This window comes from Myxine glutinosa, chromosome 14 (genome assembly GCF_964187855.1).
Source record: "Myxine glutinosa chromosome 14, kmMyxGlut1.1, whole genome shotgun sequence".
In the NCBI taxonomy this organism is placed as follows: Eukaryota; Metazoa; Chordata; class Myxini; order Myxiniformes; family Myxinidae; genus Myxine; species Myxine glutinosa.
This window is the reverse complement of record NC_136274.1, coordinates 81691485-81716179: the sequence shown is the minus strand read 5'-3', so window position 1 is coordinate 81716179 and position 24695 is coordinate 81691485. Positions and strand designations below refer to the sequence as shown.

Genomic DNA, 24695 nt, shown 5'->3' with positions numbered 1-24695 from the left:
GGTGCCAGACCGTGTCGAAGGCACGTGATATGTCGAGGGAGACAGCTCTAATTTCCTGTTTGGCATTGAGGACCTCCATCCATTGTTGAGACAGCAGAAGCAGCATGTCCAGAGTAGAGTGACCTGGTCTGAAACCAAATTGATGATCAGAGATCAAGCCATTGGAGAAGAGGAAAGATTTCATATCAGAAGCAATGATGGATTCCATGACTTTGCTGATAATTGGGAGAAGGCTGATTGGTCTGTAGTTGCTAGGATCTGTTTTTGCACCTTTTTTGTGCAAAGCGGTGATGTTGGCTGATTTCCAAGCAGATGGCAGTTGACCTTGAGCAAAAGAGAGGGTGAAGAGAACAGAGAGAGGGTGAGATAGAGCAGCAGAGTATATGTGTTTATATATGTATATGTATGTATATGTATCTGTAAAGGTGGGCGCGATTCGGAAAATTTTAAGTCCGCTTACCGCTTATCCGCTCCGCCAGCCCGTGTAGTCCGATTCGCTTATCCGCTTCAGCGGCCGAAAATCTTAGTCCGCTTACCGGTTATCCGCTTATCCGCTTCGATTCGATTTTTTAAAAGCGCTTCGACGTTTTTAAAGCGATTTTTGACGTTTCTAAAGGGAATTTAATGCTTTTTAAGCCTAAATAGCCATTTCTAACTACTACAAAGACAAACAAAGCTTTTAAGATAAAAAATATACATTTTTATTTAAATAAAATTTATTCAAAATTTATTGAAATAAAGTTTTCCACTCGACTCTACTCTACTCTACAGTTAATTTAAATATAATTTTAATATATGCAAGTTATATTAAAGAAAAATCAATTTGCCCGTCCTTTCTTTGACAAGAGAGTCGACTAGTCAACAGACTAGCAGTCTGTTGACTAGTCCTCGTCTTCCTCCTCCACCTCGTGGGCCTTCTTGAGGATTTGGAGGTTGCCCTTCATGAAGACGAGGGCCTCGAAGTTCGGTGCAGCCAGGGCCGACCTCTTAGGCCTGAGGATGTCCGACCCGTAGCTGAACACGCGCTCGACCGAGGCAGAGCTCGGGAGCGACCGGGTTGTGGATGTCGCTGTGTTGGGACTGCTGGTTTGCGTCGCTCGTGTGCCTGTCCCTGGCACTGCCGCTGGGCTGGAGAGTCAGAAATCTCTCCATCTTGACGTTATTGCCGCTCTAGCGTCCAATAAAATATTCAGTTTTCACTTATTATTCACTTAAATAAATATTCACAATTCTAGAGTAACGGCTCAGGCTAACAGCTGATTTGGCGAATCGCGATGCGCTTTAATTTTTCGGTAGTCCGCTTACGCTTATCCGCTTCGGTTTCCGGGGGTTGTTCCGATTCGCTTATCCACTTCGAAAACGTTAGTCCGCTGCAGCGGATAAGCGGATAAACGGACTTTCGAAGCGGATCGCCCACCTTTGTGTATATGTATGTATATGTATGTATGTATATATATGTATATGTATGTATGTATGTATGTATGTATGTATATATATGTATATGTATGTATGTATATATATGTATATGTATGTATGTATATATATATGTATGTATGTATATATATGTATATGTATGTATGTATATATATGTATATGTATGTATGTATATATATGTATATGTATGTATGTATATGTATGTATGTATATACAGTCACGTGAAAAAGTAAGTACACCCCATGTAAAGTTTTGACTTTTTCAACATATTTCAACATACAGCTATTTGATCTTCATTTCAACAATATTGATAAATAAAGGTGATATAATATAACAAATATCATGAAACATTTACATTTTGTAGTCCATTGTATAATTTAAATAAACATAAATGCAAATTTCGCATGTGGAAAAAGTAAGTACACCCCCACATTTATCACTACTTCAAATACCTAAAATTAGAATCAGGTGCACCAGCTCAGGTGCAAATGATTAGAACACCGTCATAGAGAATCTTGGAGGAACCTGTCTTATTTAAACCTCAGACATTTAGTTCGGTTTGGTCTTTGTTGTTGAAGTGTGCGGCTTCACCATGCCTAGATCAAAAGAGCTCTCTGAGACCTTCAGAAAGAAGGTTATAGATGCCTGCGTTTATATTTTAAATATAAATGCAAATTTCGTATGTGAAAAAAGTAAGTACACCCTTGGCTCTAATAGGTGGTATTGCCCCCTTTGGCAGAAACAACCTCAAGTAGGCATTTCTTATAACTGTCTACCAGTCTCTGACATCGACTGGGAGAATTTTTTGCCCACTCCTCCATGCAGAATTATTTCAGCTGTGCGATGTTTGAGGGGTTTCTTGCATGCACAGCTCGTTTCAAATCCACCCACAACATCTCGATGGGATTTAGATCCGGGCTTTGACTTGGCCATTCCAGAACCCCCCATTTCTTCCTTTTCAGCCATTCCTTGGTGGATTCACTGGTATGTTTAGGGTCATTGTCATGTTGCATGGTCCACCTTCGGTTGAGCTTCAACTTTCCGACAGATGGCGTCACATTATCCTCAAGCACCCTCTGGTACAATGAAGAATTCATCGTGGATTCTATGATGGTGAGCTGCCCAGGCCCTGATGCAGCAAAGCTGCCCCAAACCATAATATTTCCACCACCATGCTTTACAGTTGGTATCAGGTTCTTGTGGTCAAATGCTGTCTTTGGTTTTCGCCAAACATGTCTTCTGGTACTGTGACCAAATAGCTCCACCTTTGACTCATCTGTCCAGAGCACATTGTTCCAGAAGTGCTTGTCTTTGCCTAGGTGTTCATTGGCAAACTTTAGTCTTGCCCTGATGTTCTTTCTGGACAGCAAAGGTTTCCTCCTGGCACACCTCCCATGGAGATCAAATTTGTGCAGCCTCTTTCTGATGGTAGACTCGTGCACTTTGACATCAACAGTGGCAAGAGCTACCTGTTCGTCCCGTGATGACATTCTGGGGTTCTTATAGACTTCTTTCAGCATCTTGCGGTCTGCTCTCGGGCTGAACTTGCTGGGGCGGCCTGGCCTGAACAAGTTGGCAGTTGTTTGGAATCTTCTCCACTTGTAAATGATCTTCCGGACAGTCGAATGATTGATTTCAAATTGTTTGGAGATCTTTTTAAATCCCTTCCCAGACTCGTAGGCATCTATAACCTTCTTTCTGGAGGCCTCAGAGAGCTCTTTTGATCTAGGCAGGGTGATGCCGCACACTTCAACATCAAAAGCAAACCAAACTAAATGATTGAGGTTTAAATAAGACAGCTTCCTCCAAGATCCTCTCTAACGATGTTCTAATCATTTGCACCTGAGGTGGTGCACCTGATTCTAATTTTAGGTATTTGAAGTAGTGATAAATGTCGGGGTGTACTTACTTTTTCCACATGCGAAATTTGCATTTATGTTTATTTAACTTATACAATGGACTACAAAATGTAAATGTTTCATGATATTTGTTATATTATATCACCTTTATCTATCAATATTGTTGAAATGAAGATCAAATAGCTGTATGTTGAAATATGTTTAAAAAGTCAAAACTTTACATGGGGTGTACTTACTTTTTCATGTGTGTGTGTGTGTGTGTGTTTGTGTTTGTGTTTGTGTGTGTGTGTGTTTGTGTTAAAGTGCTTTGTTATTTTTGCAGGGAGCTGAGGAGGACGGTGTGGTGGTTGAAACTCTGAAAAGAGGAGAAAATCTTCTGGAGCGAACGCCTGATGAAAAGAAGCGAGAAAAGTTGGAAAGCAAGTTAACAGACTTGAAGAACAAGTATGCCACCATCAAGGTGCAAAAACTTGAGAGTACCGTTGGCCTTTTGTGCGTCTGTTTCAGGAAAGCCTTTGTATTCCAATTGTACTTTATGATTGTTGTTTATTTTTAAAATCCATCATGTGCAGAAATCTCACAATCCACAAATGTCTGCTTTATGTGACAGTTTCTTGTGATGCCGTTTTACAAGGAATACATTATCTCTCTCTGACTTACCTGCTTCCTCATATAACTGTACTCTGGAAACACAAAAATTTTCAACTGAATTCGTTTTCATAAGCCGTACTGACTTCCTGTAGTCTGTTGTCTCATGCCTGTCCCTCCGGTCTTTCAAGAGTACTGCCCATCGTCACCTCATCCTTTCTCACATGCCCACCTCCACTGTCTTCTATCTTTGCTGACCATCTCTGCCTTACCCACCTTACCACCCCTTTTCTTTCTGCCACTCATTCTCTCATGTGTGACATCATTGTCTTCCTGTTCTCCTGTAATCCTCACTCAATCTGCAAACCTTCCCTCTGTCATTTAGCTCTCCCATGAGCCTGGATTTCTGTCCACAAAAAAGAAGCACTTGTTCACATTCACTTCTGCTTTGTTTGAACTCAGGACATGAAATTGATTCGCCGCCGACGTGTTGTCGAGGTTGCACCCACGTGGTACCAGTTTCGCCGGGGGAAGGATGACCTCCTGCGATGGCTCAAGGAGGCCGACGCCAAGCTTTCGGCTCTGGAGCGCTCCACAGATCCTGCAGCATTCCAGGTCAGGAGCTGTGGCCTCTTGGTGATAGAAAGATCCTAATAGGCTGCATTATTTTGATCATGCCAAGCAGCATTCCCTGCAGAAGTTGTTATCATGTTCTGTGGAAAGACTAAACGTGGAGTTGCTCGCTTTGCTCATAGTTGAGAGACTTGTCTGACATTTTGTTAATTCCTTGTCCTCATCTTTCTACTCCAGTGCTTTATTCTACAGTATATTAAATATTTATTTGGCTTACCTTGTTCCCTCCAGAAAGATTTAAAAAATAATTGTTACCCTCGCCAGAGGCGAGGGTATTGCATTTGAGTCTGTTTGTTTGTTTGTTTGTTTGTTTGTTTGTTTGTCCGCACAGAATAAATATGATTTTCTCTGCAACCGTTGGTCCGATTGACAGGAAATTTTCACCATAGGTGCAACTCCACCTGTAGAATTTTTTCTGATAATTATGATGTCATAGGTCACGTGGTTAGGCCGCCATCTTGAAAAAAACGAAAAACGTTGCACCTATATATCTTCGAAAGCGCTGAATAGACAAAATTGAGACATGGCTCATTGTAAAGAACTCTCCATGGGGAATAAAATATGTTAATGATGATGTCATAGGTGCCTCCATTATGACGTCATAATTCGACAAGTACAAAACTTCATCTGATCAAGATGAAATTTCTTGAGCATAATCTAGGAATAAATTAGTTTAGAAAAAAAATAATGATGACGTCATCGGTCACGTGGTTCGGCCGCCATATTTGTTTTAACACAAAAGTCTTAAAAACCACTGAAAATACATCGTGGCGAGGGTTTGCAATCTCTGATTGCTCTAATTCTTGTTTACATATTGGTTTTGAAACATACATTTGTACTTTACTTTGCACACTTTTATCACGTTTTCATCCTGACAGTGTCTTCATTGACACAGGAAGTTACATTTGACTTCAACTGATTTGAATATGCAATTATTAAAAATAAAATATTGCACAAAAACAAAGTAATTAATGAAGTATATATTTTTTACGTTATGTTTCTTCATGAGATTGAGGCTCATGGAGGGTGATGGCGAGGCAGGTAAAATGGAGATGAATTGATAGTGCGTCACAAGGCAATAATATCCTTGGGAATGAATGCAGAAGAGTAGATCAGGAGAGAGCGGAATGGAGGAAATACAATAACCTGCAAGTTTGAGGATCCGGTTAGGATATGTAAGGTTAATCGGGGTAGAAAAGAATTGTGGGTAGTGATGGGGGAAGATGTGAGATGGTTTGGAAGCATTTGCTTTTGAAATCGTGCAGGTAAAAGTGGGATGGAACAGCTTCAATTAGGTGGTTCCACCAATGAGAGAAGTGAAGCGCAAAACAGTTGAGTTTTGAAGTCAGCATGGATTTTGAAAGTTTAACCAGAAGAGGGCTCCTGGAATGGGGTGGGGTCAGAGGGCTGAGAAAGCAGAGGTAGCAAGACCAGAGGAGAGGTAATTTTAAAAAACAACAACAAAAAACAACAACAGAGGCCACTGACCTGATCGTGATTCGAGAGCAACAAGACCGGATCTGTTTGGGCCTCATGGTGGGAGAGGCTAATCGTATTGTGAGATTTAGATTACACAGAATTCAGGAGATACAGATGTCCTGCTGGGGTGCCGGCCTACATCGGATGGAGCAGTTCTCCATTGAGCTGCAAACAAAGGCATTTTCTACATTGAGTAGCTCTGATTTTTCAAGGAAAGGATTTGAACAGCAGAGGATGCTCAGACTGTGACGGGCGTTGGAGACCAAAGCTTTGCAATGTTGTCCACCCAGGAGAGCTCTTGTTTGATGGTGAGGCCTACAAGTTCAAAAGCCTCAATCTGTTCGAGTGGTTGACCATGGAAATAGATAGGTGGGTTCGTTTGACGATCCTTCCAGAGCCACAAGATGAAAGTGTGCGATTTGTCACTTTTGAAAGCTATGTTCAGGATGTTAATTTATCAAAGCAGAATCTAATCAATTCCAGATCAGCAGAGAGTGACGCAGCTGCTGTTTGTCTGTCAGTGGAATGGCGTTCTGTGTGACAATGTGGACTCGTCTGGAAAAAGTAAGAGATGGATTTCCAGAGCATGAGAGAGGTTATGCAGATGAGAAATATATTAATATCTGCAGTTAACTTTGTGGGGTAAAATCACCACTGGCATTCAAAAAAATGAATACAGCCATTTTTGTTTGAATAATTATTTGTTATCTTTGTCTGACCTATTTACGTAACTATGTACAAATGGTAAAAAAGAAAACCTTTGAGGTTTCCTCTACATGTCATGTCGTGTATATGTGGGTCAGGTGAGGTCAGGCAATATTTTGTTATGAGAATTGAAGAGGGCATGGTAAGGAAGATGGAGGACAAAAAGGATATATCGTTTTGGTGGAAAGGGATGCATTGGGATTTCTGGGTAATACGAATGGGCCAATCATTTGTATACTCAATATTACAGTCATCAAGTCGTCAATTTTTCCATGCAGTCTGTTCATGGCCCTTAATTTCCTTCAGTAGGTAGTCCGTCACCTTATCGACTACTTGAGTTCTAATATTATAATAATAATTAATATGAGTTCCCTTACGACAAATGTTGACCCCCAAGATGCCATTAGTCCTTTTTGAATGTTTGAAGCAAGGAAGCATTAAAGTCCTTGGGATGACTCGGCTGGTGTTCGAACCGCCGTCCTCCCACACTCGGAGCAGACGCTCTTACAATTACTGGTCGATTGAGAAAAGGAAAGAACCATCGCCTGTGCTCAAAGGAGGCTCTTCATTCCTTAGGATACCAGCTGGGCCTGGAAACTATCCAGGATAGTGTGCAAGTTGCTGAGCTACATAAGAATAGAAAATTCAAAATAGAGCTTTTCAACCATGGAAGCAGCAACGATTTGTCTCCACCACTTCTCCGCCCTCCCACTCTCTCGCTCTGTGTCGGTATTATTCTGGTGGCAGATTGAAGGTTTGAATAGGAAGTTTGATGTGCCTCTGGGGGGCGTATGCGTCGCACTCCGTGTTTAAAGATATTGTAATATCATCTCCCACAGGTCGCCTGACACTCGTTCTGCAGCAAAGATCAGCTTCAGCAGCTGTTTTTCAATGACCCCCAGTTGCCTTTGCATATGCAAACAGAGGCCCAAACCAATAAAAAAGCGAAACAAAAACAGAATAAATAACGGGAACAATAAAGCATTCGGATTAAGGATGTAAAGCATCCGTGTCATGGCCGTGCCAAACAATCCCCGACTTCATCGTTTTGACGTGCACAGGTGGGGGATGGAAATGGCAGAAGAAACCCTCCCGCTCCGCCGAGCGCTCCTGCAATATCCCACGTGTGTTGGCACAGTCTGTAGGTGTCCCAGCCTTTTCACTTTAAATGACAACAAGAACCGTCTTCACTCGGACGTGTTCCCTTCACATTTGAGATGCTCTCCATCACGACCCCAGAAAGCTTTGCTACGTTTCCTTTCTTTACTCATCGGGTGAAAGCGACTTGTTACTGACGATGCCTCATTTACGTTGGTTCCCTTTTGCCTCACCTGCCTTCTCATTAAAGGCTGTTACTGTGTTAATGTCCTTTGGCCGAGCTGGATTATCAGGTGGAATGGGATTGCTGGGACGGCTGCTATCCTCATGAGCCTATCCACATTTAGTAAATCCATGTATTAGCCCAGCGCACATGTGAAGCACAAAGTGGGGTTAAGCAATTGGGTCACTCTGTCTGCATCTGTCTGTCTGTCTGTCTGCACACATCAGTCTATGATCAAGAAACTATTTCATTTCAGTTGAATTTTATATTTTGAACACAAATCGGAACACGAACCTGCCGTTTACATTCCTTCGACTCTGAATTTGGCAAATTGTATGGGATCTCGTCCTGGGCGTGCGTGCGTACGGATGAGTAAGCTGGCAATTGTTTTTGTCTGTCTTGTTGTCTAGCAGTGAAACAAAATTGAAAATCATTCAAAAGAGGAAATTTTCTGTTTTTAGGGATGTCATAAAGGACACAAACAACAGGCACAAATAACTAATGGAATATGTTAAATAAGGTGGTGTAAAAGACAGTGCATCAATGGCGGTAAACTCTCCAAAAAATTGTTTCTTTCTACAGCTTTTAAAATCTTTATTCTATTTCAATTGAATTATATATTTTAATGAATTATTTAGCCTTCAGTTTAATTTTAAATTATTTAAAATTATATAAAAACCTTCAGTTTAGCAGTACTTTGACAAAATATTACACCACACCATTTTACGACATCTCGACCAATCACATTTGCCGCTCGCGCTCTTGGCGTTGGGTAATGTCGAGATTCAAACAAAATGGCGGCTCGTATGAAATCGAGTCTGTGTTCGGAAACGCAAAGCAAGGGGTTAAAAGACCCTCGTCATGTGCTTTTTATCAAGACTGCGCAGAGTAATGTGTTCTATGAACTCTCTAGTTTTGAAAGGGTTTATCATTGTCTGAATATTTGTCACTTTACCTGCTAAGACAAACTAGCTTCGGACAGCACGCACTCACAATGACGTAGTCTTCACAAAATCCAAAACATTTTCTCTTTCTTTATTCATTTTTTCTTTAAATTTTCCCTTTCCTTTCTCTTTCGCATGTTCTTTTCTACCTTTTTTTCCCCTTCTTCATTCCTTCCTTCCTACTTTTATGTTTTTACTTTTGTCATGTTGTCGTCTATTTATATGATGTTTTTAAGTCATTCATTTCTATTATTTTCCTTATTGCACTTACAAGAGGCGAGCATTATGGACTTTGATTTATCATGGTATCATGAAATTGTCCAAACGTAATGACGTCATGCTAAATGAAGGTCCATAATGTGTCATCAAGTTCATCCGTCAGTTCTTTTTGGGAAACTTTACAGGAGAAACGCAGATGCTCATTATTTGGTCAGGTGCCAGCCACAGCGGCTACCGCAGTGTCCTTGTTACACGTGTTACGCCATTGACAGGTGGGCAGAGGCGAACACGAGACGCACTGTGTTGCCACAAAGCACACGCCGAGCGGATTTAAGACAGTTCCCACAGCAGACCTGAAAGGCGCAGGTAAATGTCTTCGGTGGCACGAAGACGGAGCATCTAATTAACCCGCCTGGCACCTACGTCGGACCGGCGATCAAAACCCGGAGCGGATTACGACGCCGGAGCGGGCAGGTTGTTGCGTGCTGTTTGCGCGTGGCGTGCGTCGGAGGTGCTCATTTTTCTAATGGTCATGCGACCACACCATCTGCGACCAGCAGAGCTAGATTAAAACCTTTCGGCATGATGCCACCACACCTTTCTGCATCCCTCGTTTGTCTGTGTTTCAAAATGTGCCCTGAAGGATGGATGCGCGCATCAGGGTGTCGTTCCCTTTCTCCTGACCTATTAAGTAAGATTGAGAAGCTGAACTCTGATGGGAAATGCGTTTTTGTTTGAAGAACACCCCACAGATGTATATTTAATTAATTCCATTTTCACTTTCAACTCGGGGAGGGGAGAGGAGCTAACAAGAGTGGGTGGTATTTTGCTGCAATGCATTAGGATTAGAGGCTCTGTTGTTATGAAGAACTTGGATCTTCACGAAGTTTTTCTTCTCGGATCCAAGTTCACATGCTTTTTATCTTTTGTTTAGTAAAAAAAAAAAAATCCCATGCTTTGTTAAAGTCTCGGCTACAAGTGGGCATCGTCATTCCGCATCGTTGCCCGTCTGGTAGCTTGAGACAAATGATGAGGTCTTTGAAAGGTTCTTGATGAATGGTGAAGTGAAGCCCTTATTACCCTCGCCAGAGGAGAGGGTATTGCATTTGAGTCCGTTTGTTTGTTACTTGCCGGAAAAATTTTCCGGCAAGTATGTTGATCTGTTCGTTTGTTACTTGCCGGAAAAATTTTCCGGCAAGTATGTTGATCTGTTCGTTTGTTTGTCTGTCTGTCTGTCTGTCTGTCTGTCTGTCTGTCTGTTTGTCTGTTTGCAGCACTACGTCTACACCGTTGCACGTAGAATCGCCAAACTTGGCACACATATTGGTCTTGCCCTCTAATATACTGTGCCCAAATGATGACGTCATCGGTGACGTGGTTCGGCCGCCATCTTGGAAAAACCGAAAAACTTTACACCTCCATATCTCCGAAAGTGCTGAACAGAAAAAATTGAGACATGGCTCATTTTAAATAACTCTCCATGGGGAATAAAATATGTTACTGATGAAGTCATCAGTCACGTGGTTCGGCCGCCATCTTGGAAAAACCGAAAAACTTTGCACCTCCATATCTCCGAAAGTGCTGAACAGAAAAAATTGAGACATGGCTCATTGTAAAGAACTCTCCATGGCGAATAAAATATGTTAATGATGACGTCATATGTCACGTGGTCGGCCGCCATCTTGGAAAAACCGAAAAACTTTGCACCTCCATATCTCCGAAAGTGCTGAACAGAAAAAATTGAGACATGGCTCATTGTAAAGAACTCTCCATGGGGAATAAAATATGTTAATGATGACGTCATCAGTCACGTGGTCGGCCGCCATCTTGGAAAAACGGCAAAACTTTGCACCACGATATCTCCAAAAGTGCTGAACAGAAAAAATTGAGACATGGCTCATTGTAAAGAACTCTCCATGGCGAATAAAATATGTTAATGATGACGTCATATGTCACGTGGTCGGCCGCCATCTTGGAAAAACCGAAAAACTTTGCACCTCCATATCTCCGGAAGTGCTGAACAGAAAAAATTGAGACATGGCTCATTGTAAAGAACTCTCCATGGGGAATAAAATATGTTAATGATGACGTCATATGTCACGTGGTCGGCCGCCATCTTGGAAAAACCGAAAAACTTTGCACCTCCATATCTCCGAAAGTGCTGAATAGAAAAAATTGAGACATGGCTCATTGTAAAGAACTCTCCATGGGGAATAAAATATGTTAATGATGATATCATCGGTCACGTGGTTCGGCCGCCATATTTGTTCTAAATGGCCGATAAAAAGTACATTCCGGCAAGTCTTCGGTCTCTGACCGATTTTTCATTTGTTACTTGCCGGAAAAATTTTCCGGCAAGTATGTTGATCTGTTCGTTTGCTTGTTACTTGCCGGAAAAGATTCCGGCAAGTATGTTGATCTGTTCGTTTGTTACTTGCCGGAAAAGATTCCGGCAAGTATGTTGATCTGTTCGTTTGTTTGTTACTTGCCGGAAAAAATTTCCGGCAAGTATGTTGATCTGTTCGTTTGTTACTTGCCGGAAAAATTTTCCGGCAAGTATGTTGATCTGTTCGTTTGTTTGTCTGTTTGTCTGTCTGTTTGTCTGTCTGTTTGTCTGTCTGTCTGTTTGCAGCACTGCGTCTACACCGTTGCACGTAGAATCGCCAAACTTTGCACACATATTGGTCTTGCCCTGGAATAGACTGTGCCCAATTGATGACGTCATCGGTGACGTGGTTCGGCCGCCATCTTGGAAAAACCGAAAAACTTTGCACCTCTATATCTCCGAAAATACTGAACAGAAAAAATTGAGACATGGCTCATTGTAAAGAACTCTCCATGGGGAATAAAATATGGAAATGATGACGTCATCAGTCACGTGGTTCGGTCGCCATCTTGGAAAAACGGCAAAACGTTGCGCCACTATATCTCCAAAAGTGCTGAACAGAAAAAATTGAGACATGGCTCATTGTAACGAACTCTCCATGGGGTATAAAATATGTTAATGATGACGTCATGTGTCACGTGGTCGGCCGCCATTTTGGAAAAACGGCAAAACTTTGCACCACTATATCTCCAAAAGTGCTGAACAGAAAAAATTGAGACATGGCTCATTGTAAAGAACTCTCCATGGGGAATAAAATATGTTAATGATGACGTCATCAGTCACGTGGTCGGCCGCCATCTTGGAAAAACGGCAAAACTTTGCACCACGAAATCTCCAAAAGTGCTGAACAGAAAAAATTGAGACATGGCTCATTGTAAAGAACTCTCCATGGGGAATAAAATATGTTAATGATGATGTCATATGTCACGTGGTCGGCCGCCATCTTGGAAAAACGGCAAAACTTTGCACCACTATATCTCCAAAAGTGCTGAACAGAAAAAATTGAGACATGGCTCGTAAAGAACTCTCCATGGGGAATAAAATATGTTAATGATGACGCCATCGGTCACGTGGTTCGGCCGCCATCTTGGAAAAACCGAAAAACTTTGCACCTCTTTATCTCCAAAAGTGCTGAACAGAAAAAATTGAGACATGGCTCATTGTAAAGAACTCTCCATGGGGAATAAAATATGTTAATGATGACGTCATATGTCACGTGGTCGGCCGCCATCTTGGAAAAACGGCAAAACTTTGCACCACTATATCGCCAAAAGTGCTGAACAGAAAAAATTGAGACATGGCTCATTGTAAAGAACTCTCCATGGGGAATAAAATATGTTAATGATGACGTCAACAGTCACGTGGTTCCCCCGCCATCTTGGAAAACCGAAAAAATTTGCACCGCTATATCTCCGAAAGTACTGAACAGAAAAAATTGAGACATGGCTCATTGTAAAGAACTCTCCATGGGGAATAAAATATGTTAATGATGACGTCATCTATCACGTGGTTCAGCCGCCATATTTGTTCTAAATGGCCGATAAAAAAGTGCATTCCGGCAAGTCCTCGGTCTCTGACCGATTTTTCATTTGTCTGTCTGTCTGTCTGTCTGTCTGTCTGTCTGTTTGTCTGTTTGCAGCACTACGTCTACACCGTTGCACGTAGAATCGCCAAACTTGGCACACATATTGGTCTTGCCCTCTAATATACTGTGCCCAAATGATGACGTCATCGGTGACGTGGTTCGGCCGCCATCTTGGAAAAACCGAAAAACTTTACACCTCCATATCTCCGAAAGTGCTGAACAGAAAAAATTGAGACATGGCTCATTGTAAATAACTCTCCATGGGGAATAAAATATGTTACTGATGAAGTCATCAGTCACGTGGTTCGGCCGCCATCTTGGAAAAACCGAAAAACTTTGCACCTCCATATCTCCGAAAGTGCTGAACAGAAAAAATTGAGACATGGCTCATTGTAAAGAACTCTCCATGGGGAATAAAATATGTTAATGATGACGTCATCAGTCACGTGGTCGGCCGCCATCTTGGAAAAACGGCAAAACTTTGCACCACAATATCTCCAAAAGTGCTGAACAGAAAAAATTGAGACATGGCTCATTGTAAAGAACTCTCCATGGCGAATAAAATATGTTAATGATGACGTCATATGTCACGTGGTCGGCCGCCATCTTGGAAAAACCGAAAAACTCTGCACCTCCACATCTCCAAAAGTCCTGAACAGAAAAAATTGAGGTATGGCTCATTGTAAAGAACTCTCCATGGGGAATAAAATATGTTAATGATGACGTCATGTATCACATAGTTCGGCCGCCATATTTGTTCTAAATGGCCGATAAAAAAGTACATTCCGGCAAGTCCTCGGTCTCTGACCGATTTTTCATTACTTGCCGGAAAAATTTTCCGGCAAGTATGTTGATCTGTTCGTTTGTTACTTGCCGGAAAAATTTTCCGGCAAGTATGTTGATCTGTTCGTTTGTTTGTCTGTCTGTCTGTTTGTCTGTCTGTTTGTCTGTCTGTTTGTCTGTTTGCAGCACTGCGTCTACACCGTTGCACGGAGAATCGCCAAACTTTGCACACATAATGGTCTTGCCCTCTAATATACTGTGCCTCAATGATGACGTCATCAGTGACGTGGTTCGGCCGCCATCTTGGAAAAACCGAATAAATTTGCACCTCTATATCTCCGAAAGTACTGAACAGAAAAAATTGAGACATGGCTCATTGTAAAGAACTCTCCATGGGGAATAAAATATGTTAATGATGACGTCATATGTCACGTGGTCGGCCGCCATCTTGGAAAAACGGCAAAAATTTGCACCACTATATCTCCAAAAGTGCTGAACAGAAAAAATTGAGACATGGCTCATTGTAAAGAACTCTCCATGGGGAATAAAATATGTAAATGATGACGTCATCAGTCACGTGGTTCGGTCGCCATCTTGGAAAAACGGCAAATCGTTGCGCCACTATATCTCCAAAAGTGCTGAACAGAAAAAATTGAGACATGGCTCATTGGAAAGAACTCTCCATGGGGAATAAAATATGTTAATGATGACGTCATATGTCACGTGGTCGGCCGCCATCTTGGAAAAATGGCAAAACTTTGCACCACTATATCTCCAAAAGTGCTGAACAGAATAATTGAGACATGGCTCATTGTAAAGAACTCTCCATGGGGAATAAAATATGTTAATGATGACGTCATCAGTCACGTGGTCGGCCGCCATCTTGGAAAAACGGCAAAACTTTGCACCACAAAATCTCCAAAAGTGCTGAACAGAAAAAATTGAGACATGGCTCATTGTAAAGAACTCTCCATGGGGAATAAAATATGTTAATGATGACGCCATCGGTCACGTGGTTCGGCCGCCATCTTGGAAAAATGGGAAAACTTTGCACCACTATATCTCCAAAAGTGCAGAATGGAAAAAATTGAGACATGGCTCATTGTAAAGAACTCTCAATGGGGAATAAAATATGTTAATGATGACGTCATATGTCACGTGGTTCGGCCGCCATCTTGGAAAAACCGAAAAATTGTGCACCTCCATATCTCTGAAAGTGCTGAATAGAAAAAATTGAGACATGGCTCATTGTAAAGAACTCTCCATGGGGAATAAAATATGTTAATGATGACATCATAGGTCACGTGGTTCGGCTGCCATCTTGGAAAAACCGAAAAACGTAGCACCTCCATATCTCCAAAAGTGCTGAATAGAAAAAGTTGAGACATGGCTCTTTGTGAAGAACTCTCCATGGGGAATAATATATGTTAATGATGACGTCATCTATCACGTGGTTCGGACGCCATATTTGTCTTAAATGGCCGATAAAAGAGTACATTCCGGCAAGTCCTCGGTCTCTGACCGATTTTTCATTTGTCTGTCTGTCTGTTTGTCTGTCTGTTTGTCTGTCTGTTTGTCTGTTTGCAGCACTGCGTCTACACCGTTGCACGGAGAATCGCCAAACTTTGCACACATAATGGTCTTGCCCTCTAATATACTGTGCCTCAATGATGACGTCATCAGTGACGTGGTTCGGCCGCCATCTTGGATAAACCGAATAAATTTGCACCTCTATATCTCCGAAAGTACTGAACAGAAAAAATTGAGACATGGCTCATTGTAAAGAACTCTCCATGGGGAATAAAATATGTTAATGATGACGTCATATGTCACGTGGTCGGCCGCCATCTTGGAAAAACGGCAAAAATTTGCACCACTATATCTCCAAAAGTGCTGAACAGAAAAAATTGAGACATGGCTCATTGTAAAGAACTCTCCATGGGGAATAAAATATGTAAATGATGACGTCATCAGTCACGTGGTTCGGTCGCCATCTTGGAAAAACGGCAAATCGTTGCGCCACTATATCTCCAAAAGTGCTGAACAGAAAAAATTGAGACATGGCTCATTGGAAAGAACTCTCCATGGGGAATAAAATATGTTAATGATGACGTCATATGTCACGTGGTCGGCCGCCATCTTGGAAAAACGGCAAAACTTTGCACCACTATATCTCCAAAAGTGCTGAACAGAATAATTGAGACATGGCTCATTGTAAAGAACTCTCCATGGGGAATAAAATATGTTAATGATGACGTCATCAGTCACGTGGTCGGCCGCCATCTTGGAAAAACGGCAAAACTTTGCACCACAAAATCTCCAAAAGTGCTGAACAGAAAAAATTGAGACATGGCTCATTGTAAAGAACTCTCCATGGGGAATAAAATATGTTAATGATGACGCCATCGGTCACGTGGTTCGGCCGCCATCTTGGAAAAATGGGAAAACTTTGCACCTCAACATCTCCGAAAGTGCTGAAATGAAAAAATTGAGACATGGCTCATTGTAAAGAACTCTCCATGGGGAATAAAATATGTAAATGATGATGTCATATGTCACGTGGTCGGCCGCCATCTTGGAAAAACCGAAAAACTTTGCACCACTATATCTCCAAAAGTGCTGAACAGAAAAAATTGAGACATGGCTCATTGTAAAGAACTCTCCATGGGGAATAAAATTTGTTAATGATGACGTCATATGTCACGTGGTTCGGCCGCCATCTTGGAAAAACCGAAAAACCTAACACCTCCATATCTCTGAAAGTGCTGAATAGAAAAAATTGAGACATGACTCATTGTAAAGAACTCTCCATGGGGAATACAATATGTTAATAATGACGTCATCGGTCACGTGGTTTAGCCGCCATCTTGGAAAAACCTAGCACCTCCATATCTCCGAAAGTGCTGAATAGAAAAAATTGAGACATGGCTCATTGTAATGAACTCTCCATGGGGAATAAAATATGTTAATAATGACGTCATCGGTCACGTGGGTTAGCCGCCATCTTGGAAAAACCTAGCACCTCCATATCTCCGAAAGTGCTGAATAGAAAAAATTGAGACATGACTCATTGTAAAGAACTCTCCATGGGGAATAATATATGTTAATGATGACGTCATCGGTCACATGGTTCGGCCGCCATATTTGGCCTAAATGGCCGATAAAAAAGTACATTCCGGCAAGTCCTCGGTCTCTGACCGATTTTTCATCTGTTTGTCTGTCTGTTTGTCTGTCTGTCTGTCTGTCTGTTTGCAGCACTGCGTCTACACTGTTGCACGTAGAATCGCCAAACTTTGCACACATATTGGTCTTGCCCTGGAATAGACTGTGCCCAATTGATGACGTCATCGGTGACGTGGTTCGGCCGCCATCTTGGAAAAACCGAAAAACTTTGCACCTCTATATCTCCGAAAGTACTGAACAGAAAAAATTGAGACATGGCTCATTGTAAAGAACTCTCCATGGGGAATAAAATATGTTATTGATGACGTCATCAGTCACGTGGTTCGGTCGCCATCTTGGAAAAACGGCAAAACGTTGCGCCACTATATCTCCAAAAGTGCTGAACAGAAAAAATTGAGACATGGCTCATTGTAAAGAACTCTCCATGGGGAATAAAATATGTTAATGATGACGTCATATGTCACGTGGTCGGCCGCCATCTTGGAAAAACGGCAAAACTTTGCACCACTATATCTCCAAAAGTGCTGAACAGAAAAAATTGAGACATGGCTCATTGTAAAGAACTCTCCATGGGGAATAAAATATGTTAATGATGACGTCATCAGTCACGTGGTCGGCCGCCATCTTGGAAAAACGACAAAACTTTGCACCACGAAATCTCCAAAAGTGCTGAACAGAAAAAATTGAGACATGGCTCATTGTAAAGAACTCTCCATGGGGAATAAAATATGTTAATGATGATGTCATATGTCACGTGGTCGGCCGCCATCTTGGAAAAACGGCAAAACTTTGCACCACTATATCTCCAAAAGTGCTGAACAGAAAAAATTGAGACATGGCTCATTGTAAAGAACTCTCCATGGGGAATAAAATATGTTAATGATGACGTCATCGGTCACGTGGTTCGGCCGCCATATTTGTCCTCAATGGCCAATAAAAAAGTACATTCCGGCAAGTCCTCGGTCTCTGACCGATTTTTCATTACTTGCCGGAAATTTTTTTCTGGCAAGTATGTTGATCTGTTCGTTTGTCTGTTTGTTACTTGCCGGAAAAATTTCCGGCAAGTATGTTGATCTGTTCGTTTGTTTGTCTGTTTGTCTGTTTGTCTGTTTGTCTGTCTGTCTGTCTGTTTGCAGCACTGCGTCTACACCGTTGCACGTAGAATCGCCAAACTTTGCACACATATTGGTCTTTCCCTGGAATAGACTGTGCCCAATTGATGACGTCATCGGTGACGTGGTTCGGCCGCCATCTTGGAAAAACCGAAAAACTTTGCACCTCTATATCTCCGAAAGTACTGAACAGAAAAAATTGAGACATGGCTCATTGTAAAGAACTCTGCATGGCGAATAAAATATGTTAATGATGACGTCATCAGTCACGTGGTCGGCCACCATCTTGGAAAAACAGCAAAACTTTGCACCACTATATCTCCAAAAGTGCTGAACAGAAAAAATTGAGACATGGCTCATTGCAAAGAACTCTCCATGGGGAATAAAATATGTTAATGCTGATGTCATCAGTCACGTGGTCGGCCGCCATCTTGGAAAAACGGCAAAACTTTGCACCACTATATTTCCAAAAGTGCTGAACAGAAAAGATTGAGACATGGCTCATTGTAAAGAACTCTCCATGGGGAATAAAATATGTTAATGATGACGTCATCAGTCACGTGGTCGGCCACCATCTTGGAAAAACAGCAAAGCTTTGCACCACTATATCTCCAAAAGTGCTGAACAGAAAAAATTGAGACATGGCTCATTGCAAATAACTCTCCATGGGGAATAAAATATGTTAATGATGACGTCATCAGTCACGTGGTCGGCCGCCATCTTGGAAAAACGGCAAAACTTTGCACCACTATATCTCCAAAAGTGCTGAACAGAAAAAATTGAGACATGGCTCATTGCAAATAACTCTCCATGGGGAATAAAATATGTTAATGATGACGTCATCAGTCACGTGGTCGGCCGCCATCTTGGAAAAACGGCAAAACTTTGCACCACGAAATCTCCAAAAGTGCTGAACAGAAAAAATTGAGACATGGCTCATTGTAAAGAACTCTCCATGGGGAATAAAATATGTTAATGATGATGTCATATGTCACGTGGTCGGCCGCCATCTTGGAAAAACGGCAAAACTTTGCACCACTATATCTCCAAAAGTGCTGAACAGAAAAAATTGAGACATGGCTCATTGTAAAGAACACTCCATGGGGAATAAAATATGTTAATGATGACGTCATCAGTCACGTGGTCGGCCGCCATCTTGGAAAAACCGAAAAATTTTGCACCTCCATTTCTCTGAAAGTGCTGAATAGAAAAAATTGAGACATGGCTCATTGTAAAGAACTCTCCATGGGGAATAAAATATGTTAATGATGATGCCATCGGTCACGTGGTTCGGCCGCCATCTTGGAAAAACGGGAAAACTTTGCACCACTATATCTCCAAAAGTGCAGAATGGAAAAAATTGAGACATGGCTCATTGTAAAGAACTCTCCATGGGGAATAAAATATGTTAATGATGACGTCATCGGTCACGTGGTTCGGCCGCCATCTTGGAAAAACGGCAAAACTTTGCACCACGAAATCTCCAAAAGTGCTGAACAGAAAAAATTGAGACATGGCTCATTGTAAAGAACTCTCCATGGGGAATAAAATTGTTAATGATGATGTCATATGTCACGTGGTCGGCCGCCATCTTGGAAAAACGGCAAAACTTTGCACCACTATATCTCCAAAAGTGCTGAACAGAAAAAATTGAGACATGGCTCATTGTAAAGAACTCTCCATGGGGAATAAAATATGTTAATGATGACGTCATATTATGTCACGTGGTTCGGCCGCCATCTTGGGAAAAAATTGCACCTCCATATCTCTGAAAGTGCTGAATAGAAAAAATTGAGACATGGCTCATTGAAAAGAACTCTCCATGGGGAATAAAATAAGTTAATGATGACGTCATCTATCACATGTTTCGGCCGCCATATTTGTCCTAAATGGCCGATAAAAAAGTACATTCCGGCAAGTCCTCGGTCTCTGACCGATTTTTCATCTGTCTGTCTGTCTGTTTGCAGCACTGCGTCTACACTGTTGCACGGAGAATCGCCAAACTTTGCACACATATTCGTCTTGCCCTGGAATAGACTGTGCCCAATTTATGACGTCATCGGTCACGTGTTTCGGCCGCCATCTTGGAAAAACCGAAAAACTTTGCACCTCTATATCTCCGAAAGTGCTGAATAGAAAAAATTGAGACATGGCTCATTGTAAAGAACTCTCCATGGGGAATAAAATATGTTAATGATGATGTCATATGTCACGTGGTCGGCCGCCATCTTGGAAGAACTGCAAAACTTTGCACCACTATATCTCCAAAAGTGCTGAACAGAAAAAATTGAGACAAGGCTCATTGTAAAGAACTCTCCATGGGCAATAAAATATGTTAATGATGACGTCATATGTCACGTGGTCGGCCGCCATCTTGGAAAAACCGAAACATTTTGCACCACTATATCTCCAAAAGTGCTAACAGAAAAAATTTAGACATGGCTCATTGTAAAGAACTCTCCATGGGGAATAAAATATGTTAATGATGATACCATTGGTCACGTGGTTCGGCCGCCATCTTGGAAAAACGGGAAAACTTTGCACCACTATATCTCCAAAAGTGCAGAATGGAAAAAATTGAGAGATGGCTCATTGTAAAGAACTCTCCATGAGGAATAAAATATGTTAATGATGATGTCATCTATCACGTAGTTCGGCCGCCATATTTGTTCTAAATGGCCGATAAAAAAGTACATTCCGGCAAGTCCTCGGTCTCTGACCGATTTTTCATCTGTCTGTCTGTCTGTCTGTCTGTCTGTTTGTCTGTTTGCAGCACTGCGTCTACACCGTTGCACGTAGAATCGCCAAACTTTGCACAAATATTGGTCTTGCCCTGTAATAGACTGTGCCCAATTGATGACGTCATCAGTGACGTGGTTTGGCCGCCATCTTGGAAAAACCGAAAAACTTTGCACCTCTATATCTCCGAAAGTACTGAACAGAAAAAATTGAGACATGGCTCATTGTAAAGAACTCTCCATGGGGAATAAAATATGTAAATGATGATGTCATCAGTCACGTGGTTCGGTCGCCATCTTGGAAAAACGGCAAAACGTTGCGCCACTATATCTCCAAAAGTGCTGAACAGAAAAAATTGAGACCTGGCTCATTGTAAAGAACTCTCCATGGGGAATAAAATATGTTAATGATGACGTCATATGTCACGTGGTCGGCCGCCATCTTGGAAAAACCGAAAAACTTTGCACCTCCATATCTCCGAAAGTACGCAACAGAAAAAATTGAGACATGGCTCATTGTAAAGAACTCTCCATGGGGAATAAAATATGTTAATGATGACGTCATCAGTCACGTGGTTCGGCCGCCATCTTGGAAAAACCGAAAAAATTTGTGCCACTATATCTCCGAAAGTACTGAACAGAAAAAATTGAGACATGGCTCATTGTAAAGAACCCTCCATGGGGAATAAAATATGTTAATGATGACGTCATCAGTCACGTGGTTCGGCCGCCATCTTGGAAAAACCGAAAAACCTAACACCTCCATATCTCTGAAAGTGCTGAATAGAAAAAATTGAGACATGACTCATTGTAAAGAACTCTCCATGGGGAATACAATATGTTAATAATGACGTCATCGGTCACGTGGTTTAGCCGCCATCTTGGAAAAACCTAGCACCTCCATATCTCCGAAAGTGCTGAATAGAAAAAATTGAGACATGGCTCATTGTAATGAACTCTCCATGGGGAATAAAATATGTTAATAATGACGTCATCGGTCACGTGGGTTAGCCGCCATCTTGGAAAAACCTAGCACCTCCATATCTCCGAAAGTGCTGAATAGAAAAAATTGAGACATGACTCATTGTAAAGAACTCTCCATGGGGAATAATATATGTTAATGATGACGTCATCGGTCACATGGTTCGGCCGCCATATTTGGCCTAAATGGCCGATAAAAAAGTACATTCCGGCAAGTCCTCGGTCTCTGACCGATTTTTCATCTGTTTGTCTGTCTGTTTGTCTGTCTGTCTGTCTGTCTGTTTGCAGCACTGCGTCTACACTGTTGCACGTAGAATCGCCAAACTTTGCACACATATTGGTCTTGCCCTGGAATAGACTGTGCCCAATTGATGACGTCATCGGTGACGTGGTTCGGCCGCCATCTTGGAAAAACCGAAAAACTTTGCACCTCTATATCTCCGAAAGTACTGAACAGAAAAAATTGAGACATGGCTCATTGTAAAGAACTCTCCATGGGGAATAAAATATGTTATTGATGACGTCATCAGTCACGTGGTTCGGTCGCCATCTTGGAAAAACGGCAAAACGTTGCGCCACTATATCTCCAAAAGTGCTGAACAGAAAAAATTGAGACATGGCTCATTGTAAAGAACTCTCCATGGGGAATAAAATATGTTAATGATGACGTCATATGTCACGTGGTCGGCCGCCATCTTGGAAAAACGGCAAAACTTTGCACCACTATATCTCCAAAAGTGCTGAACAGAAAAAATTGAGACATGGCTCATTGTAAAGAACTCTCCATGGGGAATAAAATATGTTAATGATGACGTCATCAGTCACGTGGTCGGCCGCCATCTTGGAAAAACGACAAAACTTTGCACCACGAAATCTCCAAAAGTGCTGAACAGAAAAAATTGAGACATGGCTCATTGTAAAGAACTCTCCATGGGGAATAAAATATGTTAATGATGATGTCATATGTCACGTGGTCGGCCGCCATCTTGGAAAAACGGCAAAACTTTGCACCACTATATCTCCAAAAGTGCTGAACAGAAAAAATTGAGACATGGCTCATTGTAAAGAACTCTCCATGGGGAATAAAATATGTTAATGATGACGTCATCGGTCACGTGGTTCGGCCGCCATATTTGTCCTCAATGGCCAATAAAAAAGTACATTCCGGCAAGTCCTCGGTCTCTGACCGATTTTTCATTACTTGCCGGAAATTTTTTTCTGGCAAGTATGTTGATCTGTTCGTTTGTCTGTTTGTTACTTGCCGGAAAAATTTCCGGCAAGTATGTTGATCTGTTCGTTTGTTTGTCTGTTTGTCTGTTTGTCTGTTTGTCTGTCTGTCTGTCTGTTTGCAGCACTGCGTCTACACCGTTGCACGTAGAATCGCCAAACTTTGCACACATATTGGTCTTTCCCTGGAATAGACTGTGCCCAATTGATGACGTCATCGGTGACGTGGTTCGGCCGCCATCTTGGAAAAACCGAAAAACTTTGCACCTCTATATCTCCGAAAGTACTGAACAGAAAAAATTGAGACATGGCTCATTGTAAAGAACTCTGCATGGCGAATAAAATATGTTAATGATGACGTCATCAGTCACGTGGTCGGCCACCATCTTGGAAAAACAGCAAAACTTTGCACCACTATATCTCCAAAAGTGCTGAACAGAAAAAATTGAGACATGGCTCATTGCAAAGAACTCTCCATGGGGAATAAAATATGTTAATGCTGATGTCATCAGTCACGTGGTCGGCCGCCATCTTGGAAAAACGGCAAAACTTTGCACCACTATATTTCCAAAAGTGCTGAACAGAAAAGATTGAGACATGGCTCATTGTAAAGAACTCTCCATGGGGAATAAAATATGTTAATGATGACGTCATCAGTCACGTGGTCGGCCACCATCTTGGAAAAACAGCAAAGCTTTGCACCACTATATCTCCAAAAGTGCTGAACAGAAAAAATTGAGACATGGCTCATTGCAAATAACTCTCCATGGGGAATAAAATATGTTAATGATGACGTCATCAGTCACGTGGTCGGCCGCCATCTTGGAAAAACGGCAAAACTTTGCACCACTATATCTCCAAAAGTGCTGAACAGAAAAAATTGAGACATGGCTCATTGCAAATAACTCTCCATGGGGAATAAAATATGTTAATGATGACGTCATCAGTCACGTGGTCGGCCGCCATCTTGGAAAAACGGCAAAACTTTGCACCACGAAATCTCCAAAAGTGCTGAACAGAAAAAATTGAGACATGGCTCATTGTAAAGAACTCTCCATGGGGAATAAAATATGTTAATGATGATGTCATATGTCACGTGGTCGGCCGCCATCTTGGAAAAACGGCAAAACTTTGCACCACTATATCTCCAAAAGTGCTGAACAGAAAAAATTGAGACATGGCTCATTGTAAAGAACACTCCATGGGGAATAAAATATGTTAATGATGACGTCATCAGTCACGTGGTCGGCCGCCATCTTGGAAAAACCGAAAAATTTTGCACCTCCATTTCTCTGAAAGTGCTGAATAGAAAAAATTGAGACATGGCTCATTGTAAAGAACTCTCCATGGGGAATAAAATATGTTAATGATGATGCCATCGGTCACGTGGTTCGGCCGCCATCTTGGAAAAACGGGAAAACTTTGCACCACTATATCTCCAAAAGTGCAGAATGGAAAAAATTGAGACATGGCTCATTGTAAAGAACTCTCCATGGGGAATAAAATATGTTAATGATG

The 24695-nt window shown here is 41.7% G+C and overlaps 1 protein-coding gene across 10 annotated transcripts in view; it reads left to right on the top strand.

Annotated features, from left to right (window-relative positions):
• The window catches only part of LOC137439963 (dystrophin), a 1283433-nt gene that overhangs the window by 599205 nt on the left and 659533 nt on the right, over positions 1-24695 (top strand). For all 10 annotated transcript variants that reach the window (XM_078768445.1, XM_078768443.1, XM_078768444.1 and 7 more), the window contains 2 exons: positions 3616-3753; positions 4344-4496. In XM_078768445.1, the coding sequence (XP_078624571.1) occupies positions 3616-3753; positions 4344-4496 (291 nt within the window). The remainder of the gene's footprint in view (positions 1-3615; positions 3754-4343; positions 4497-24695) is intronic.